Raw genomic sequence first — 23,583 nt, forward strand, 5'->3', positions numbered from 1 at the left:
GCAAACTACCTGCCCTCCAGGACACCTACACCACCCGATGTCACAGGAAGGCCAAAAAGATCATCAAGGACAACAACCACCCGAGCAACTGCCTGTTCACCCCGCTATCATCCAGAAGGCGAGGTCAGTACAGGTGAATCAAAGCGCGGACCAAGAGACTGAAAAACAGCTTCTATGTCAAGGCCATCACTAACATTGAGTGACTGCTGCCAACATACTGACTCAAATTCAGTCACTAATAATGGAAAAATTGATATAATCAATTTATCACTAGCCACTTTATATAATGCTTACATACCCTACATTACTCATCTGATATGTATATACTGTACGCTATACCATCTACTGCATCTTGCCATCTTGATGTAATGAAATGTGTCACTAGCCACTTTAAACAATGCCACTTTACATAATGTTTTCATACCCTACATCACTCATCTCATATGTATATACTGTACTCTATACCATCTACTGCATCTTGCCTATGCTGTTTGGGCATCACTCATTCATATATTTTTTATGTAGATATTTGTATTCATTCCTTTACACTTGTGTGTATAAGGTAGTTGTTAAATTGTGAGGTTATATTACTTGTTAGATATTACTGCATGGTCGGAACTAGAAGCACAAGCATTTCGCTACACTCGCATTAACATCTGCTAACCATGTGTATGTGACAAAGACATTTTGATTTGATTTGAGGCTGTAATCGTTGCCAAAGGTGCTTCAACAAAGTACTGAGTAAAGGGTATGAATACTTAGGTAATGTGATAAATAGATTTGCAAAAATGTCTAAAAATCTGTTTTCACTTTGTCATTCTGGGGTATTGTGTGTAATCAATTTTAGAATGAGGCTGTTACGTAAACATTTTCAGAAAAAGTTAAGGGGTCTGAATACTTTCAGAAAGGTTACAAGTCACTATTTTCATGAGTTAGTTGATACATTTTTCTGGTAACCACTAACATTCCAGTAACAGTGTTCTTCTTCTGTCAAACAGATATTATATGTGGACATGGATATGGCTATACTTGTGTGTCTACACTTAAGGCCAAAACAACAGTTATATGTGAGCAGGTAATTGGAACACGAAGCTTGCTTATTAATGACAGGTCTGGACACACAAGATATTGTTTGAATCTGGCTGAAGTGTGCAGTACTATTTATTAGTTGAAGCAAAAATGACAACCAAATGTTGTGTTACAATATATCAGCAGAATAACAAAGTGACCCCCACACTATACATAGTGTACAGTACCCCTAAGTACTTTGCCAGTATAGATGTACAGTCCTAACCACGTAACAACCTACAAAACAAGACCAATTTCAGTTGCTTACAGTTGCTTATTAGCATTAAAATATCAACCCATACTTTAGAGATCCTACCTGAGGATGATAGCAAGAGGCATACAACTCACTAACGCTTATATAGTTGTCTACAAGAAAAAAAGGAGGTAAATGTAAGGCTATGGTTACTATATAATGACAAGCAGCTGCCTGTGAAGCTGAGCCTGTGACCTCTCCACAGTAAAGTGGTCACTCCTCAGTCCTGAGTTTGATGTAGCAATCATAGGAATGCGGCACGCGGCCAAAGCTGGAGCACGATGGCTCGATGTTGATCTCCTCTGGAGGTTTGGTGCCGGTGAAAGTGAAGCGCTGCAGGAGGGAGGTAAAGAAGAGAAAGAGCTCCACTCTGGCCAGAGCCTCTCCAGGACAAGCCCGCTTCCCTGTTTTTTTTGTGGATAGGATAGAGAGATACAGGAAAGTTATTAGGAGAGTGTGCTGATAAGCAGCGGGTCAGATTCAAACCAAACCCATGCTGGCAGCGGAACATAGTACCTCCAGAGAGGCAGCAGCTTACTGTCGACTGCAAGACCACCCCAGGCCACTAGGTTTCTTGATTTTAACACATAATCCACAAACTACTTGGACCATGATCTTACCCACTCCAAAAGCAAAGAATCCATCATTTTTCTTAAAGACTCCATTTTCATCCAGGAAGTTCTCTGGGTCAAACTCATCTGGGTTTTTAAACAGTTTGGGATCAACAAGCACAGAGGACAGCAGAGGCAGGACCATGGTACCCTGAAAGAATGACAAAATAACACCCATCACTTGCTATGAAAAATGCATGTTGATCCATAAAATGTAAATCATCTTTTTTAAACAACAGTTCCACCACGTCAAACAAGATACCGTGAGATTGAACATTCAGTGTTTGTACAGTTACACAATTGTGGTCACCTCTGGAATGTGGTAGTTGTAGAACTCTGTATCTCTGATCACTTTGTGGGGTACAGAGGTGGGACTGAGGTCCATGTATCGCTGGACTTCGTGAATGACAGCATCCGTGTAGGGCATTTTAACTCTGTCGTCAACCGTGGGCACTCTTGAGCCAATCACCTCATCTATCTCCTTCTGAACACTCTCTTAGGAAGATTTAAGTCACACTTTATAATACGTTGCACTGATACTATGTACGGATTGTTGTTGGAGTTATTACATGTCACATCGTAATAACACATTTTAAACAATTCATAGTCCAGAATGATACTTTTTTGTATTACAATGTTATCTAATAGGTCTAGGTGACTTGGACACAATCGATAAAGACTTGGGTAGTAGGGTACCTTGAATGTGAGGGTACTTTATCATCATCAGAAATGATTGTCTTAGGGTGGATGATGTGGTTTCTGTTCCAGCAGCAAACAGGCTCCATGCAGTCATCACCATATTATCATTGTTGAACTCAGTGTTGGGATCATCTTTCTCCTAAGAGAAGAGAATAAGTCACCATCAGTTATGTAATTAAACAGCGACATCTGGTGGCTAGGTGTTGCAATCTCCACATACTTATTGCCTCTAAATACGTTGGAAAACCAGAGATTGGCCTCTCACTTGTCTATTCACTCATGATAGCCAAACTCACATAAGTGGACATGGATGGTATCTTAATTCCAGCCACATTCCATATTTCCATAATGTGTAAGAGGTTCAACCTCCAATGTGAGGATCATGCTGTGTTTTCTACCTCCAGCATTTTAACCAGGAAGGCCTCGATGAAGTCCTGAGGTTCAGAGATGTTAAGGGTTTTAAGACGAATTTCTGCTTGCCCTTGTATGTAATCTTTGGCCTTGTTTACAATAGCAAACATCTCATGGTGTTTGCCTGGAAAGCACCAAACGATTGTAGGGAACATGTTGTACATCTGAAAGAAAGGGGATAGAAGGGGAGGGGGTTTTGTTAGTGAAAACAATGGCTTGGTCAGCCCAAGACCATTTTGTGCAATTACTGTGATAGACCTTCAGTTTAGCAGGGCGTTGAGAGCAATGGAAGATTCTATGAAAAGAGATGAGCTGAAAAGTTACTGTACCGCTCCAATAGGGCTGCTGAGTACAAGGAAGTAGGCATCAACAGCCTTTTGGATGAGCTGAAACATTGGGTCATCATTTTCAAACCTGTGCCCAAAGACTATGGAGCAGATCACATTGCCAACACAATTGCAAAGCAATTCTTTGGGATTGACAACTGAATCTAGATTAGATAAGGAAGGCAAGAACACACAGATACTTTTAAAATACCTGATTGGTTATCCATATATAATATTGTGATGGTGAAACTTTTATAAATAGCTGTGAGAAGCAACAACTACATTTGAATTAAACACTCGATTTTCCATGTATTTTAACGTAAAATGGTACCTTTCCAATGACATGTTTAGCGTAAAAACCTTGCTGAAGATAATATACTGAGAATAATGTATACAGTTACATGGATTACAGAATAATGTATCTCAGTTACACTGATTAGAAAACAAACGTTACCCCTAGGGTCCTGGAGGGACAGGCAGGCCCTGGCAAAGTGCTCTGTCTGGTTTTGTAGTGTGGAGGTTTAACCAATGGTGGAATTACTATTAGGCTCACATGATCAAGGGGCCTCGCTCGTGAGCTGGGCATAATATCTTTGTTGTTTTAAATAAATAATTTCAAAGCTTGATGCCCCCCCCATGCACCACTCGAGGCCCCCCAACCCGCTGTTGTGTACTGCTCAGCTCGTCGCTCTCATTCTGTCTTGCATCATCAGGTTGGTTCAGAAGCAGAAACATCTGCAGGAAGCTTTAAGGTTGCAAGGGAAATTGGGAGGGAGGGGGTTTTGCCTGGCCACTGTGCCCAGGTTGATGAGGCCACATTGTTGGGGGGGGAAAGGCTTTGAAAAAAGTAAATTAATCCATCCAATAATAATTCATAGTACACAAATAACTTATTTCCATACATTTATTTCATATCAATATAATCAAAGTTTCTCATAATAGTAGAAACATTTATTAATTTATTTAACTAGGCAAGTCAGTTAAGAACAAATTCTTATTTTCAATGATGGCCTAGGAACAGTGGGTTAACTGCCTGTTTAGGGGCAGAATGACAGATTTGTACCTTGTCAACTCGGGGATTTGAACTTGCAACCTTTCGGTTACTAGTCCAACACTCTACCCACTAGGCTGCCCTGCCGCCCCATTAATCACCCACGGACAGGTCCATAATAATGGACCATTCCACCCTTACAGTTCCCACAATATTATTGCAAAAGTAACTTATTGAAATTAAGCTGCAGCAAAATGAGGCACTTTCTGAGCAGGGCAGAGAAAATAAAGGTAATTTCTTGTTCAAATTAAATCTTACATTTATTTGGTAAAAAGGACAGGTGCTGCTGACAATGCCATTGTGGTGGGGTCTGAGGACATGTATGTGTAGCCCATGTATCTGATGCCGTCTGGACAAAAAAGTATGGCATGTCATACCTTTCAGACCCCTTGACTTTATCCACGTTATGTTACAGCCTTGTTCTAAAATTGATTCAATATTTTTTTCCCCCTCATCCATCGACACACAATAGCCCATAATGACAAAGCAAAAACAGGTTTAGAAATTTTAGCAAATTTATAAAAATAAAAACCAGAAATATGTAATTTACATACACTACTGTTCAAAGGTTTGAGGTCACTTAGAAATGTCCTTGTTTTTGAAAGAAAAGCAAAAAAATGTGTCCATTAAAATAACATAAAATTGTTCAGAAATACAATGTAGACATTGTTAAATTGTAAATGACTATTGTAGCTGGAAACGGCAGATTTTTTATGGAATATCTACATAGGCCCATTATCAGCAACCATCACTCGTGTTCCAATGACAATCTTGAATTAGCTAACACAACATATCATTTTAAAAGGCTAATTGATCATTAGAAATGTCACGCCCTGACCATAGAGAGCCCTTGGTTCTCTATGGTATAGTAGGTCAGGGCGTCACTAGGGGTTGTTCTAGGTTAATTATTTCTATGTTGGTGCTCTTGGTATGGTTCCCAATTAGAGGCAGCTGAGGTTCGTTGTCTCTAATTGGGGATCATACTTAACGGTTCCCTGTTTCCACCTGCTGTGTGGGATACTGTTTTGAGTTAGTGCATGTAGCACCGCTGATGTCACGGTTCGTTGTTTGTTTATTTTTGTTCGGAAGTTTCACTTAAATAAATAAGTGGAACTTTAATCACGCTGCACCTTGATCAGTCTCTCCACACAACCGTGACAAGAAAACCCTTTTGCAAATATGTTAGCACAGCTGAAAACTGTTCTCATTAAAGAAGCAATAAAACTGGCCATCTTTAAAGTATCTGGAGCATCAGCATTTGTGGGTTCGATTACAGGCTCAAAATGGCCAGAAACAAAGCACTTTCTTCTGAAACTTGTCATTCTATTCTTGTTCTGAGAAATTTAGGCTATTCCATACGAGAAATTGCCAAGAAACTGAAGATCTCGTACAACGCTGTGTACTACTCCCTTCACGGAGAGGAGTGGGAGGCCCCGGTGCACAACTGTGCAAGAGTACAAGTACATTAGAGTGTCTAGTATGAGAAACGGATGCCTCACAAGTCCGAAACGGGCAGCTTCATTAAATAGTACCCGCAAAACACCAGTTTCAACGTCAACAGTGAAGAGGCGACTCGGATGCTGGCCTTCTTGGAAGAATCTTGGTGGTTCCAAACTTCTTCAATTAAAACATTTGAGGCCACTGTGTTCTTGGTAAACTTCAATGCTGCAGATATTATTTGGTACCCTTCCCCAGATCTGTGCCTCGACACAATCCTGTCTCGGAGCTCTACGGACAATTCCTTCGACCTCCTGGCTTGGTTTTTGCTCTGACATGCACTGTCAACTGTGGGACCTTATATAGACAGGTGTGTGCCTTTCCAAATCATGTCCAATCCATTGAATTTACCGCAGGTGGACTCCAATCAAGTTGTAGAAACATCAAGGATGATCAATGGAAACAGGATGCACCAGTGCTCAATTTTGGGTCTCATAGCAAAGGGTCTGACTTATGTAAATAAGGTGTCTTTTTTATTTGTATACATTTTTAACATTTTCTAAAAACCTGTTTACACTTTGTCATTATGGGGTATTGCGTGTAGACTGATGAGGGAAAAAAGTATTTAATCAATTTTAGAATAGGGCTGTAACGTAACAAAATGTGGAAAGTCAAGGGGTCTGAATAGTGTCCGTGAGATAGAGGGGCGTTGTTTCGCTCGAATGCTTTTCTCCGATGAGATAAATTCGCAAGTGGCTGAAACTAAGGAAAGTAAAGTAATGTGAAGAAATTATGGGTTAATAAATGAATAACGGGCAAACACTTGTATTGATTGTTTCATTCTGTGTTATAACAACATTCAACCCACATAATGCATACTGCACTTCATGTTTAAAAAAATATTTAAACCGTGATTTCTAATCAAAACGACCTCAAACAGCAGCAATCCCTCAGAACTTAAAAAGGTACATGTTTACAGGTAAATTACATGTCTATACTATAAAAACCCTGTACACCCCATGGTTTTTACTGTTACTATATTCTGCAATAAACCATTGATCTTCAGTTTCTTACATTCCAACAACCTGAGTAATATTGCCCATAAAGTTATTATAAAATGTATTTCAAAGGCAAGAAAAATACTAAGAAAAACAACCTACCTCCATATTCACCGAAGGCTTTCACCAGCATCTTAGCCTCTTCTTGGACACGTTCTTCGATGCTCCTGCGCCCCATCCCAAAGGTTTTCAGGGTCATCAGCGAGAACCTGCGAAGATCTTTTGATCTCTTCCCACTGCTCACCATCACCCCTACAGTAAACAGTATGACAGAAGCACAAAGAGGAAGAATTAGAATAGCATAACATAAACCTAATGTAACGTAATTTCCACACAGACTGACTTTGGCAAGGACAATGACACCTAACCACTCCCATTAAAAAAATATATATAAATCACCCACCATATCCTTTAGAGACTGTCATGATCACGGGGTAGTTGGCTCTGCCGCTGAACTCTTCTCCTTGTGTGACAAAAGCATCCTTGATAGCCTGATAGCCAGAGATCACCACTACAGGTTTGGAGCCCAGCCATACAGTAAACACTGAGCCATACTTCTTACTGAGCTGAGGAGAGAACAACCACAAGATTATAGTTAGGGAACCAGGACAGTGATGTCTCAGATCCCAGGTTTATATGGAGCACAGCTGACAGTCCTGGGATGTATGACATGGAAGTGAAATGATTGTGGCCTTGCTATTCCTTTGGATAAGTGATGGAGAGACCCAAGAGAGCAAGAAATGCAGTGGCAAATTGATAGAGTACATTATACTCACTTAGATATCGAAAATGTGTCAAAATAAGTGTATTTATAGCATGTCATTTTATGTTCCCAACAGTAGCGGTGTGTGGGTAAAATCACTGAGGAAGTCGAGCCCCCCCAATCCATATTACAACCTGTGTTGTGATAATTGAATTGTTTGCTCCATAACCTTTCAATTCATATGCTTTGCGATATATAGGCCTAAAGGCAGAGCCAATAAGAAGACCATGTCACGCACTGACCTTAGTTATCTTTGTTTTCTTTATTATTTTGGTTAGGTCAGGGTGTGACAAGGGGTGGTTTGTTGTGTTTTTTCCTGTCTAGGATTTTTGTATGTTTATGGGGTTGTTAACTAGTCTAGGTGTTTTGTATGTCTACGGTTGCCTAGATTGGTTCTCAATTAGAGGCAGCTGTTTATCGTTGTCTCTGATTGGGAACCATATTTAGGCAGCCATATTCCTTGGGTAATTCTTGGGTGATTGTCTATGTATTAGTTGCCTGTACTTATTCTATATAGCTGTCACGGTCGTTTTGTAAGTTTGTTGAAGTGTTCTTTGTTTCATTAAAATAGAAGATGTATTCACATCACACTGTGCCTTGGTCTCATCCATACAACGAGCGTGACGGACCATTTAACCACACCTGAAAGTGAGGACTTGGTGGACTGTATATTCTTTAGGTTAGGTTTACTTTGTATTCCCTCCCGTGTGCTGGTTGTAACATCCACAGTTATTTAGATTGCTTATGTTTATAAGAACTGAGGTAGGGGCATTTGTATACTTTAGTTTATCTTTACTCAGGAGTATGCTGGTATTACACAGTTCACATGGCATATCACTCCCGCTGTCTGGCTACTGTAAAACATGGAACCGGAATCCTACAGTACCAATACACGGACTGAATTATGGTTTAATGATCACTACATTACACTGGTAAAGGCACAGATGACAGACAGGTAGGATTCCAGTTGAGGTGGTTTAATAACGGTTAAGACGCACAGAACAGCACCGCACAGTGTATGTAGTATGGATGGGATAAGGCACTAAGTGGCCTGGCAACTTGCTTTAACCAAAGTGTGTGTGTGTGTGTGCGTGCGTGGTCTGCAAGTAAAGAGATAAATAAAGATACAATAGTAAATGACAGAATACAGTCTCCAAATCACATCTCTTATAAACAATAGGCATGGTTTAACCCTGCACTAATATAAATAACATGAGAATATCTACTTCTGCTAAAGTTCCCAGTAAAGCAATGAAAACAAGCAAGCATCCAGAAAAGTGCTCAAAATAGCCCACGTTAACATATGTAGCTTAAGAAACAAAGTTAATGAAATTAATAACTTGCTAGTAACAGATGACATTCATATGTTGACTATCTCTGAAACCTACTTGGATAATACCTTTGATACAGTGGTAGCAATACACGGTTATAACATTTACAGACCAGACAGAAATGCGAGTGGTGGAGGTGTTGCTGATTATATTCAGAACCACATTCCTGTAAAGATTAGAGAGGATCTCATGTTAAATACTGTTGAAGTAATATGGCTACAGGTTCATCTGCCTCACCTAAAGCCCATCCTTGTGAGAAGCTGCTATAGACCACCAAGTGCTAACAGTCAGTATCTGGATAACATTTGTGAAATGCATGTGATATGAACAGAGGTATATTTTCTGGGTGATTTAAATATTGACTGGCTTTCATCGAGCTGCGCACTGGTTCAGGTTATCAATCAACCTACCAGGGTAGTTACAAACAGCACAGGAATTAAATCAACATGTATTGACCAAATCATGACTAATGCTGCAGAAATAGGCTTGAAAGCAGTATCTAGGTCCATTGGATGTAGTGATCACAATATCGTAGCCATATCTAGGAAGATCAACGTTCCAAAGGCTGGGCCTAATATAGTGTATAAGATGTCACATAAAAAGTTGTAGTGATTCCTATGTTGATGTAAAGAATATTTGTTGGTCCGTGGTGTGTAATGAGGAGCAAACAGAAGCCTCACTTGACCAAAAATCTCAAATTTGGACTCATCAACTCTAATGAACTTATCCTCTGCAGCAGAGGTAACTCTGGGTCTTCCTTTCCAGTGCCGGTCCTCATGAGAGACAGTTTCATCATAGCGCTTGATGTTTTTTGCGACTGCACTTGAAGAAACTTTCAAAGTTTTTCGGAATGACTGACCTTCGTCTCTTAAAGTAATGATAGACTGTCATTTATCTTGCCTATTTGAGCTGCTCTTGCCATAATATGGATTTTTACCAAATAGGGCTATATTCTGTGTACCACCCCTACCTTGTCACAACTGATTGTCTCAAATACATTAATTAAGAAGGAAAGAAATTCCACAAATTAACTTTAAACAAGGCACACCTGTTAACTGAAATGCATTCCAGGTGACAACCTCATGAAGCTGGTTGAGACTGCCAATATTGTGCAAAGCTGTCATCAAGGCAAAGTGTGGCTTCTTTGAAGAATCTCGTATAAAACATATTTAGTTTTGTTTAACACTTTTTGTTGACTACATGATTCCATGTGTTATTTCATAGTTTTGGTGTCTTCTATTATTCATCAATGTAGAAAATAGTTTTAAAAAAAATAAACCCCTGGAATGAGTAGGTGTGTCCAAACTTTTAACTGGTACTGTATATCTGAATTATGGAAGACAAGTATCATCATTTTGAATTCCGCAAAGTGAGGTTGGAACAATCTCATACTCGTTTGGACCAGACAGCATCAAACAGATGGCCTACAACTAGAGAGACAGACATTTTTTGGCAACCACAAATCTGTTCAACCAAAAGTTCATCTACAATATCATGTATAATATCACATTATACAAAAAGTCCAAATTTGGCAAGGTGTGACGTTAATTGTTAGTATGTACTTCATTTTCATCACTGCATTTTACAGTAGTAGTAGAAAATGCACAAAGGCTGTGGGTTTGAGCATGCAAACCAACACATGCACAAACAAGCAAATACAGTACCAGTCAAAAGTGAACCCTTGAATGAGTAGGTGTCTTTTTCTTTTTAATTATTTTCTACATAGTAGAATAATAGTGAAGACCTCAAAACTATGAAATAACACATATGGAATCATGTATTAACTAAAAAAGTGTGAAAATCAAAATATATATTTCAGAATTTTCAAAGTAGCCACCATTTGCCTTGATGACAGCTTTGCACACTCTTGGCATTCTCTTGACCAGCTTTATGAGATAGTCACCTGGAATGCATTTCAATTAACCGGTGTGCCTTCTTAAAAGATAAGAAGGAAAGAAAATCTACAAATGAATTCGTTTGAGCCAATCAGTTGTATTGTGAAAAGGTAGGGGTGGTATAAAGAAGATAACCCTATTTGGTAAAAGACCTAGTCCATATTATGACAAGATCACCTCAAATAATCAAAGAGAAACGACAGTCCATCATTACTTTAAGACATGAAGGTCAGTCAAAACAGAAAATGTTCTTGTCACAACACAACTGATTGGCTCAAAGAAGAAGGAAAGAAATTCCACAAATTTATTTATGTAATCGATATATATATACACACACACACTTTTTCAGTTCTCAAATACATGCATGTAGTATACTTTGAATGAATATTGAACCAAGAAGGGCAATTCAATACAAATGTACAGAAGGCTGGTAACTAAGCAGTCACATGAAAATACTGAAATGCTTTGTTGCTACAGTAACCAACACAGAAAATAATGTAAAACAATAATAATCTCGCCTACATTTAGCTTGTATTAATGCAAATAATCCATTTTTGCCAAGTTCTGTGGAAAAGTAATTAAATGGATATCCCATTCTACACCTGATTCTGCATCTTTGACCTAACCTTGCCCACTGATCTAGCTCAAGTATTTGACTGACCTGCATGTAGAGCTTGTATGGCGCTTTCACATCCATTCGTAACACGTTACCAAGCAGAGGAATCGGTGAAGGACCAGGAGGCAAACGTGAGTTGTTTTGTTTGCCTCGATTCATCCACAATAAAATAATAACGACAAATCCGATTACAATAGACACAAAGTTCGTCTGCAAAATATGAAGTACATCCATCTTCAGTAGAGTCGAGGACATTGATCGCCTACGGAGTTAACAGAAAATCTGATATCGGAAAGCTTTATGCTGTACCGGGTCAGAGCCTTCTACTGCAAAAAGTGGATAGAAGTTGAAGTTGTGCAATTGTTTGCACAGTTCTGAGTTTCATCAGTGATGATCCATTATATTGACAAGAAAGCCAAGTAACTGCGCAAATATTGTGCAGTGTTGCCAACTCCTCAGTAAGGAAAGTAGCTATTGGCTGTCCCAAAAGTCAAAAACACCCTAAATACGTTTAGAACTACAAATGAACTTTCTATCGATTCTTGTTTTTTTTTTAAATGTAACAATTCCAACCCTCCTCCATTATCTGGTCTTGGGATCGGCAAACGTGACCCAAAAGAGACACTCTGGCGGAGTTACATCGTTTTTCATGTTTTATTTAATTTGGTTTGGTTTTTAACCTTATGGTCCACTTAGGAGCCTACAACAAGTCACAGTTAAACATGAACATTTTTAACCATAACATTTGTTACATTTTGTTTGTATACAATCTACATTAACAATCTAAATGGACCAAAAAGAGACAATAGAAAAAACTGTCAATGGCAATGTGAGAAAATTATGGTAACTATTCTGGCCCTAATTCAGGTTAATTGTTTTTTTTAATGTAAGCCAGGGCGGGATCAGCCAGCGGCAGCTTCCTTCATGCGAGATTCATTTGCATTCTGGACACGGAGGGTTGAACATCTCCTGCTCTGACTGCAGCGCGAGGACTGGGCCGCCTGTGAGTGCTTTGGACTGGGGTGGGGCCCACGGCAGCACCCGCTGCTCGTTGAGAAGAGTAAGAAGGATAGGTGCTTTCACATCAGTCTCCAATAACACCAGAAAATGTCACGGGCCAGGTGCACGGTGTTTCCTCCGACACATTGGTGCGGCTGGCTTCCGGGTTGGATGGTGCTGTGTTAAGAAGCAGTGCGGCTTGGTTGGGTTGTGTATCGGAGGACGCCTAAACATTACCAAACTTCTAGTCTATCAAAAAATATGAATTATAGACATTGTTCTTCTTGGATTAGGTTTTACGGTGGTTGGCATCCAAATACATAGACTGACCAGGTGAAAGCTATGATCCATTATTGAGGTAACGTGTTAAATCCACTTCAATCATTGTAGATGAAGGGGAGGAGACAGGGTAAAGAACAATTGAGACATGGATTGTGCATATGTGTCATTGAGAGGGTGAATGGGCAAGACAAAATATTTAAGTGCCTTTGAACGGGGTATGGTAGTAGGTACAAGGCACACCAGATTGAGTGTGTCAAGTACTGCAACGCGGTTTGTTTTTTTACACTCAACAGTTTCCGTGTATATGAAGAGTGGTCCACCACCAAAAATACATCCAGCCAATTTGACAACTGTGGGAAGCATTGGAGTCTGTAACGATATCCCTCATCATCTGAGGAAGAGTAAGAAGGATCCAATATGCAGCGTAGTAAGTGTTCGTCATAATTTAATTGAAAAAACTGAACACTACACAAATAACAACGAAGAGAAAACTAAACAGTTCTGCCAGGTGAACAGACACTAAACAGAAATTAAACACCCACAACCAAAATGGGGAAAAACAGGCTACCTAAGTATGATGCTCAGAGACAACGAACGACACCTGCCTCTGATTGAGAACCATACTAGGCCAAACACATAGAAATATAACAACCTAGAAAAAGGACAGACTACCCACCCCAACTCACGCCCTGACCAACCTAACACAAAGACATAAAAAAAGGAAGGAATTAAGGTCAGAACGTGACAGACTCAACATGGGCCAGCATCCCTGTGGAGTCCATGCCCTGACAAAATGAAACTGTTCTGAGGGCAAAGGGGTTTTTTTTGTGGAAAAATATTGACTCAAATACTTCTCAGATACCAGAGCTTGTGAATTCAATTAGACTTTATCACAGAGAGCAACAAAGCCGAGTCATGAAACAACTGAATCTTTATTCTTAGTGCTTGGTTTTTATACAGTCTTACCCTTGTCATCACCCAATTTTACGAATCTTGTTGTGTTACTTAGTTTCCATTCTCTAATTGGCTCAGACATTGGGGCATAGATTCTATTGGTGGCATGACATGCACACCACTTAGCTAACGCTACATTATCAATGTATGCTTAACTTATGTGCGTGTCCAGTAGCCTTCACAAGATTAGATATGGCCCAGACCACTCAAGTCCTGTTGGTTTACCTTGCCGCATCTACACAGATTCTGCTTATGGTCTGTTCTTTACATGTCAAATGGTCAATTCGATGTTGCTCTAGCTTGGACCCTCATAGGTTTAGCCTTCATTCTGCTTACATATCTCTAATATGTAAGCTTATATTGATTATTCTATCTACTTCAAAGAGAACAGTATAGGTTACTGAAAATCATCAGATGACTGGAAAATCTCCAACATAACCCCCCCTTTGAAACTCAGTGTCACACACAATTACATTTTCCAGTATAGATGAGAATGGGACCTTCTGAAACTCTATAGAGATAATCAACCTCACACCCATTTTAACAATTTGAGCTCCACTTTCCCATATACATATATGGTGAGTCAGGACATACTGTATAATGTTAAAGCATGTGCATTTCTTAGCCTTACCTGATGTTCTCAGTTGAATACAAGATAAATAAACAATCAAATCAATAAACTAAACATCCTAAACCCTTATATTGTCATTCTCAATATGACACCTAAACATATTGCCCTTCCTCAAAGACACCTCTCTAACATCTATTTTTGACATAAGTGAAAAAACGGTTAGAAGATTGAGGACAAACCCTATGTCACATACATGTCTAGAACAGATATTCAGAAGGTCTAACAGCATTTATCATTCAGCAACTGTTACATTGAGTACATGGTAATACTTTTTTCTGGCCCCACTGAACCCACTTATACCAGCCATTTGTTAATGCGTTTCTACATTTTTGGTCAATGTTTGATTCTGGGGTAGTTTCTTCATTATGGCTACACCAGTTGGTAACAGATGTCCAGATTTTCTGCATCAACCCACTTTCTTGTGGTTGTCATTGTCTTAGTTGGTGTACTAGTGCATGTGGGAGGTGAGTTTACAATTTCTTCTAGGTTGGTCGCTGTTGCTGTCAAGGCCATTCTACCGTTCTTCATCTGTCCTGGTTTTCACTCTGTTAGAAAGACGTGTGATGGCAGAGAAGTCGATGGTAAGAAAGTCTCCTTCCCATTCTCCTGTCGTTATTTCTTCGTCCCCTTGGACAGTGCCTCCATCAGGGGTATCTGCCAGAGTAGATATGTCATTAGGAGCAACAGGCATGTCACTCCTCCCTATCCCTGGACTCTCTGGATATTCAGAAGACGCTCCTTGATCCGCCTCTCCTTCGTCTTCTTCCTGGCGAGTCGACCTCCTCTGCTCCCGTTCCCTTCGGACACCCACCTGGTGTATCAGCATCCTCATGGCTTGGTGGTCGCCGCCTCCTCCCCGCTAGGACTCTGGTGCAGTGGTTTAGATGGTACCAGATGTTGCTTCCTTTCACCTGGACGACTGTTGGTGTTGCTAGGACCGCTCCGTAGGGACCCTCTCGCCTTGGCTTGTTCCACTTCCTCCGGAACACTCGGATGTAGTCCTGGTCCCCTGGGATCACCGGACGTGGAACCTCTGATCCTGGTTCAGGCTATTTGCTTGAGGTTTTCAAACTCAGAGACTTTATGGCCTCTGTTCTATGATTACACCATCTTATTTCTATCTCTCATCACACAACAAAATGCTATTCCGGCTGAAGCTGGTGACTTCTTTCACTTCAGCTGAGCTGCTTTTAGTTTCTCCACTTTCTCCTGCTGGCTCCGAAGAGAGTGAGATAGCGTAGGACTTACAAAGCAACGATAAACACAAAACACAACAGTATTATTCATGTGATAAGTTATTCATAAGTATATTCATGAAACCCAAAGTCTGAGACCATGACAATTCCCACTCTCTCTTCACCGGATTCTATGCCTCCAGGATACTTTTCTGCTGGACTCCACAAAAATAAAAGCCCTGAAGAAGCTTAGTCATGCTTTCGCCCAGTCTTCCCCCTTTGGCCCCAGGTTCTGAGAGGTGTTCCCAAGCCATGTCATTTTAACTTTTTTATTGCCACTTAATAGGCACATCTCCTGATAGGCAAGTGCGTATCCCTAATCAACATTACCTCCTCTTGAGGTAACTCAGCACTGTATATGCTTTCACATTAATGCCTTCATCGTGTTGTTTAGAGTACAATTACTCTAACATCTATCCTTTTCATATGATGCATTAACCAATAGAACAAGTAGTGCCTAGACTTAACCAATCTGTATGTATGTCTACAGTGGAATCTAGTCTCTCTCTCTCTTTAGCTCCGCTTCCTCTGTCATGGTGTTTTTAAGCTCACCCATTATGCAGCTGGACCTTACTTCTTGTGAGAATTATGCACCCACCGAAGAGAGACATGCCTATCTTTACCACTGCTGTAAGGACTACCGTATGTGTGGATCAGACCAAATCTGTCACAACACCCCCTCCTGGTGTATGTGGATGTTCACTCAATCTCCGGAATTCAGCCCATGCCCTTGATTATTTCTGCTTTCACCTGAGGATATACACTGCAACACATGGGTTATTTTCTGGCACCATAATTTGTGACATTTGAATAACCGCATCCCCTGTACTCCTACCAGTCTCCCAGTTACCAATCCATGTGGGATGAGTCTTCATAAACTGATATCCCAACAATGCTACTTAAGTGACCCCTGCTACTACTAACATGGCCCATGCCTATAATCTCCTTCAATTGCGATCCCTTCGGCAACTGCTGTGAGAATAACTACTGCCTGTAATCTATCAAGTATTCGCCGGCTGTTAGAAATTGGGAAAGAGATTAATGAGTTGGAAGAATATTCAACCTACATATTGTGAGGATTTATGTCTATGCTCTAGAACACACTACTATATCACGTAAGATTGAATTGCTGAGACTGCTGCATGTTGCAAAACTGTAGATAACAGCCCAGCAGATGCTTTGTCCTTGTGTTTGTATGTGACAATATTGAGCACATGGTGTGACTTGCATTATCTTACAAAGTTGTGATTAATCAGGTACGGGGAGGGGAGGCTCATCACAAGGTTTGATTGTATTAGAAAATACTGAATAACATAATAACAGATAACGGGAACTGAGTAGTTGCAGTAACTAGGGTATGGCACCAGAACAGTGAGAATCTATACATCGACAGAGGGTGGACTCCAAGAAGCGCCAAGAGATTAGGACTAGTCTGAGCGCCTGCGATAGGCTGAGCAAAGTCTCTAAACCACGCTCAGGATCTAGTGTGATAGACATAGTTCCAACCCGTCTGTTGACCTATCACAGTATAAGAACAACTGTTTACGTACATCCTGTCAGTTCTCTGTTTGCCCTGCGAGGTGGGACAGAGAGCCTGTATATACGAAAATTGCATTTACCATTTATTGCTTGAATTTAATTAAAGATAATTAACGACAGATTGACTTTTATTCTTCCTGATACCGGATTCAAAAAACGCAACTCTACAATATCCTTCCATCTAACCCATAACACACGTCACTACTCCTAATTTACTACCACAGTTAGAAACATACTTAAAACATTCTCATATCAATTTAGTCAATATACATCAATCCCTCCTTTGGAACAAAGATCACTCTTATGTTCCACAAAACCTAAAAACATATTGACCTAACAAGAAAAGAGAAAAATAAATGTTAAAATACATCCATATTTAATAACTTCCCACTACTCGTAATGGAACTAAAACTGGGAAAAAACGTCATCCGTTACATGCCCATGTTATGCTGGTCTCCATGCTGTCTCCATCTCCATCGTTGGGTGTCATTACAAAACAGACTATAAACCTTACATGCAATTACTTGTAATCTATCACCCAGACATCTCTATTTATCAATACAATGTAACATTAACATTATGACATAATTAAACAAAATAAACAAAAACCTTTTGTTAACCAAAGCTTTCACCCAATAAATTCTAACCCCCCTAGCAAAGGATACTTAGAGATAAGGTTTCCAGGGCTTCCATAGGCCTAATAAATCTAAACAGTTCTATATCCAAAACATTTTATAAATTATCCAACCCAAATTTAGAATAAAAGTCCTTCGTGCTTACTATAACTCACATTCAAACTTCTCAATTTAGCACACATCATCCCTATTAAAATGTACATTTATAAAAAATGAAATAAGTAATATAACTTATCACAGCCCCCTCATTCCCTGTGATAAGTGGCCAAGTAATGAAACATCAGTAACTCAATGCATACTTTAGTCCAAACTGTTGGCCGTGTGTAGACTCAGAAGTGCCAAAAAGTCACTGTTGAATTGCTCGCCCTTATTGTCTTTTCTCCAGCAGGTTAGGGAGGGCTTTGAGGTTCACACACACTGTCTGTGGTAAAAAAAATTCTACCATGTGTCTTAATGCAATCTGACATCACCTTCTGAGATAACTCCTTTATTCTACTGGCGACCTCTCAGGACAAGTTACAGATCATGGAGTTATTGCCCTAACCCTTCCTAGAATCCCACACTCCATAAATCCCATTCTGGTGAAATTTGTATCAAAACAAAAAATGAAATCATCAATACATGTATCACAATCCATTTGGAGTAACTATCATCCCTTGTTAATATATATTTTCCCTTCCATATGCAGACTGAATAAAGTACCTTTGCTTATTTACCCGAAGACCATGATCCCAGGGAACTGGTAATTTTCCCTTTGAACATGTGATTAAAAAACAACACGCTAAATAAAAAAGAAACATATTTGAATAACTAGTCAGCTTAGATTACAACTCCTTTATAATTTCCTCACGAAATAATAGAATTTCAAAGTAATGGTACGATTTGAATAGACTGGTGTTTTTCATTCATTTTATTGTTTAATCCCACTTTTGATCACTTTCCAATGAGATTGATCAGGTCTCATGGGAAAGTAATCGGCACCATTAAAATATTTCCTCTCCCTCTTTTTTCGTGACCTTCCCGAAACCATTTTAAATACCTTTCAAAAACATTTCCATCCTTCTGTATACCCAATTTGAAACTGAATTGAAAAGACCCCATCCAAAATAAACAATCCCAGAGCCCCTTTTCCAGTAATCCTCTCAGTTTAAACGGTTGCATTAGTTTAGTAAAAATACAAAAATACAGCTTGGCAGTTAATAGTTATTTCATTCTGCTTGTATTACTGGACACTGCTCCACGTAATGGAAACATATTATAATTCCTGCTCAAATTCACTGGAGTTACCTAACTATAAAACCAAGCAACAATATTTAAAAACTGTTAAAGAATGTTTCTCATACTTCTACTTCAAATGTCCCATTACCTGCTTGCTTTCAACCGCAGCTAATCTTTTTTACATTTCAGGTTCAATCCCTCTACCTACCCTTTAACCTTGTATTGAATCATCAGCCTATCAAATGACAAAAATATTGCATCGTTAGAGTGCTATAAAAAATAATAATAACATATTGTAATGAAACAGCAGGGAGCATGTCTCGAACCCTCGAACCTTCTAGCCCGAGGTCTGGCGCGCTTTCGAATGTGCCGCAAAAGCATGCTCTTGTAACAGTATAACTTTAGACCGTCCCCTCGCCCATACCCGGGCGCGAACCAGGGACCCTCTGCACACAACAGTCACCCACGAAGCATCATTACCCATCGCTCCACAAAAGCCACGGCAGAGCTAGGGGAACCACTACTTCAAGGTCTCAGAGCATGTGACGTCACCGATTGAAACGCTATTTAGCACGCACCACCGCTAATTAAGCTAGCTGTTTCACATCCGTTACACTCACCCCCCTTTTGACTTCCTCCTTTTCCGCAGCAACCAGTGATCCGGGTCACGGCACCAATGTAAGAGTATAACTTTAGACCATCCCCTCGCCCATATCCGGGCGCGAACCAGGGACCCTCTGCACACAGCAACAACAGTTACCCACGAAGCATCGTTACCCATTGCTCCACAAAAGCCGCGGCTCTTGCAGAGCAACGCTATTTAGCGCGCACCACCGCTAACTAAGCTAGCCGGTTCACATCCGTTACACTGGTGCAGCAGTCGATTTCCACGCTTATAAACCCAGGGTCGTTAGAATATTACCATTCACATACTGGCAACACTCATCGTCCTTATTAATGACTAACGTTATATTTTTATTACTAACCACTGCTTCATACTCATTAAACATCTATTTTAAGATTAACCTGTAATGTGCCTAATGTAGAAATGACATCAGCCAATTCTTAATCAATACAAATTCTAAATTCTTATTTTCCAAATTACTGTCTTTTGTTACCTTCACTAGTCTACATCTCATCCCTTAATTTAAGAAATGTCTCTTCAATCTCAATTTAACGCCACCTCGTTTGTTACCAGGTGAATTTTACATTTTAATTATAGTCAAAACAAACCTATTTCTACTTTTTACAGGGAGCCCACTTGAATTACTATTATCTCATCACCCCTTACGTCAATTCTATACATTTATAGCGAAACAAATACTACGTTTTTCTTGAGTCGCATGGTTCTCAGAACCCCAAATAGGTCGTCTATCGCCAGTAGTACTTTACCATAGCTATAATTCCTTGGGTTCCTGGTCTATCATATACATATTGTATCAACACAAAATCACCAAATCCAAATCTTTTCTGGTCGTTTGAATGCGGCGTGATACAAAGTTAGACTATTCTTTAACATGACTTTGTCGTGCTCTCGCCCATACGGCCCGTTTTAATGTTACCCAATATTCGTCCTTGATTCTCAGAAGGATTATTCAACCCGAAAATCCGCTAATGAACAGGGTTGATCCAAACTGTCTGAATCATAATTCTTACTATTTCTCCCACATGGCAGTCAAGCACCCAAGCTAACGTTAACTTGCTAATGTTGGCTAATTTACCTAACGCTACTTTCTGATATAAACAAGAAAATACATCCTTCACTCTCCATTCTACTCACCTAGCAAAAGTGGTTAGGCTCTTTACTTGTTTCCTAAAACACGTTGGGGACTAACTGTGCCGTTTGCAATAATTCAAATTACGGTATTTCCCTGACATTCACTGACACCGGCAATGTTCAATCACACTGCGAGGTTTTGTAAATGCATCAGTTATTCTGCACTCTGGTATATTCAATCTAGTGCTTTGAAATCCAACCAAAATAGCCTTAACGACATTACCAAGTACCCCGTTGTACACTATTCATTCTCAAATTAGTCATGTGAGAGTAAAGATGCTGATAGACCGCTAATTTCAGTATGCCTGTACATTGAGCTTCTTATTCTGGTTTTATGTGTTTGTTCCAATTCATAATTGCCTCCCTGAATTCTTAATTTGATTTGAATTCAACTGTTTCAGGGTAAAATTGCCCTACATTATCTAGTTTACTCTTTCATATTCGAGCCGAATTGGTAGAATTTGTGCGCTTCTTTCAGCGAATCCATGGTTTCAAAATAACTATTTTCCAAGGTAGGGCTATCCACTTCCCCGGACAATAATTAGTCACGTCACTTAATACATGTATTGGAATCTATTCTATAATGTCTGCACATTTTTTACTGGATAATACAATACTTAATGTCTTATTCCAGTATAGGCGCCTCAAATATCACTATTATTGATAACCAACATTACCAAAGCCATTCACACTTGTCTTCCTATTTCCACATAAACTTTTCTGGGTTCCTTCCTGGACCTTGCTCAGCCTCCCCTGTCCTTCCCAGGTCTTTTTATATTACAGAAGAGGGCACAGAGAGAGTCTCTTCATCTTCCACCTCTATTTCTCTCTTTATTTCCACAACTCCAGGTTTTGCAAACCATTCCATCTTCTTTCAGTCTGACTTTTCCTTGTCCTTCTTCAACATTCCTCTAGATTTCTTTATACTTTTCAACAATCCTTCTCCTTCTTTAAACATTCTCAATATTTCTCTTTCTTTCTTGTCCTATTGCTACTGATATCCTTGCTTTCAAATGTTTATTTAATGTCTAGTTATTCTTTTAGCTGCCTATAATATCTGCACTATCTATGCTGTCTTAGTTCTTTTTATTGTGCAATTCACCTATTTAAAAGCAATCCTCCTCTGTTGCTTTAATATATATCCCTGTCCTCTTCCTAGTGGTCTGTTAAGTAGTGGATTGCTCGACCTACTCATACCTACTGTTATCCACGCTACTTTAATATCTCTAGCTATTGTTGCTACGTGGCGTATCATATGTCCCGTCTTCACATGTCTATAATCATTATTCCTCCAGTAGTATAGTTTTACTTTAAATGTTATAATATCAAATTTCCCCTATACTGCATATTCCTCTACCTCACACCCCAGTATACAGTGGGGCAAAAAAAGTATTTAGTCAGCCACCAATTGTGCAAGTTCTCCCACTTAAAAAGATGAGAGGCCTGTAATTGTCATCATAGGTACACTTCAACTATGACAGACAAAATGAGAAAAAAAAATCCAGAAAATCACATTGTAGGATTTTTTATGAATTTATTTGCAAATTATGGTGGAAAATATGTATTTGGTCACCTAAAAACAAGCAAGATTTCTGGCTCTCACAGACTTGTAACTTCTTCTTTAAGAGGCTCCTCTGTCCTCCACTCGTTACCTGTATTAATGGCACCTGTTTGAACTTGCTATCAGTATAAAAGACACCTGTCCACAACCTCAAACAGTCACACTCCAAACTCCACTATGGCCAAGACCAAAGAGCTGTCAAAGGACACCAGAAACAAAATTGTAGACCTGCACCAGGCTGGGAAGGCTGAATCTGCAATAGGTAAGCAGCTTGGTTTGAAGAAATCAACTGTGGGAGCAATTATTAGGAAATGGAAGACATACAAGACCACTGATAATCTCCCTCGATCTGGGGCTCCACACAAGATCTCACCCCGTGGGGTCAAAATGATCACAAGAACGGTGAGCAAAAATCCCAGAACCACACGGGGGGATCTAGTGAATGACCTGCAGAGAGCTGGGACCAAAGTAACAAAGCCTACCATCAGTAACACACTACGCCGCCAGGGACTCAAATCCTGCAGTGCCAGACGTGTCCCCATACTTAAGCCAGTACATGTCCAGGCCAGTCTGAAGTTTGCTGGAGAGCATTTGGATGATCCAGAAGAAGATTGGGAGAATGTCATATGGTCAGATGAAACCAAAATATAACTTTTTGGTAAAAACTCAACTCGTTGTGTTTGGAGGACAAAGAATGCTGAGTTGCATCCAAAGAACTGAGTTGGTGAGTTGGTGACTGTAACTGTGCTGCTGGCAACAATTTAATTATGCTTTTTTGCCAACGTTTACTGACACCGGCCATAATCACACCGGCCATATTCAATGGGTGTGGAATGCCCATGAATTCATTATTCTGCGCTCTGGTATACTCAGATGAGAGTGCTCTGAAATCGGAGTAGATAGCCAGAGAGAATTTACGAAAGCACCCGAATGTCCATTGAGAACGCACAACAACTACCATTTAGCTAAGCTAAGAATGACTGGAATAATCAAGTCAATAAAAGTTGGGTAGTTAGTTAGATAGCCTATAGTTAATATACTGGCAAGTTTGATGTATAAATAGCCAACTAACGTTAGGTAGCTAGCTAACAACATATCAGTACATACTGCTGTAATGACATGGTATGTGGTTCGTAAGGACAGCGTAGCTAACCAATTTTCAGCCAACATAACGTGGAAGGTAATTTATTTGAAAAGTTTTTACTTTATTACATTTGTGGTAGCAGAATCAGA

At 39.7% G+C, this 23,583-nt stretch overlaps 1 protein-coding gene across 3 annotated transcripts; it reads right to left on the bottom strand.

The window, feature by feature from the left end:
* Positions 1-1,160: 1,160 nt before the first annotated feature.
* Positions 1,161-20,923, bottom strand: LOC112265947 (cytochrome P450 2M1). 3 transcript variants are annotated; one of them, XM_024443460.2, is made up of 9 exons: positions 11,565-11,900; positions 7,318-7,480; positions 7,017-7,166; positions 3,372-3,532; positions 3,030-3,206; positions 2,629-2,770; positions 2,243-2,427; positions 1,942-2,083; positions 1,161-1,725 (listed from the first exon to the last, which is right to left on the bottom strand). In XM_024443460.2, exons 1-9 carry the CDS (start codon positions 11,772-11,774, stop codon positions 1,535-1,537), a joined length of 1,521 nt encoding a protein of 506 aa, XP_024299228.2. In that variant the 5' UTR covers positions 11,775-11,900; the 3' UTR covers positions 1,161-1,534. The 3 variants fall into 3 exon arrangements, with proteins under 3 accessions (XP_024299228.2, XP_042151852.1, XP_042151853.1); XM_042295918.1 differs by having other exon boundaries at positions 1,165-1,725; positions 7,318-7,405; positions 11,565-11,899; XM_042295919.1 differs by lacking the exon at positions 11,565-11,900 and adding an exon at positions 20,793-20,923 and having other exon boundaries at positions 1,167-1,725.
* Positions 20,924-23,583: the final 2,660 nt, after the last annotated feature.

The sequence above is a fragment of the Oncorhynchus tshawytscha genome, linkage group LG13, assembly GCF_018296145.1.
Source record: "Oncorhynchus tshawytscha isolate Ot180627B linkage group LG13, Otsh_v2.0, whole genome shotgun sequence".
NCBI lineage: Eukaryota > Metazoa > Chordata > Actinopteri > Salmoniformes > Salmonidae > Oncorhynchus > Oncorhynchus tshawytscha.

Bases quoted from the DNA above. Each gene is read 5' to 3' on its own strand.
- LOC112265947 (XM_024443460.2), bottom strand. From the start codon at position 11,774: ATGTCCTCGACTCTACTGAAGATGGATGTACTTCATATTTTGCAGACG. The intron at 7,481-11,564 runs GTCAGTCAAATA...TTCTCTCCTCAG, and splicing joins CATACAAGCTCTACATGCAG to CTCAGTAAGAAGTATGGCTC. The intron at 3,207-3,371 runs GTACAGTAACTT...CCTTTCTTTCAG, and splicing joins TCAGCAGCCCTATTGGAGCG to ATGTACAACATGTTCCCTAC.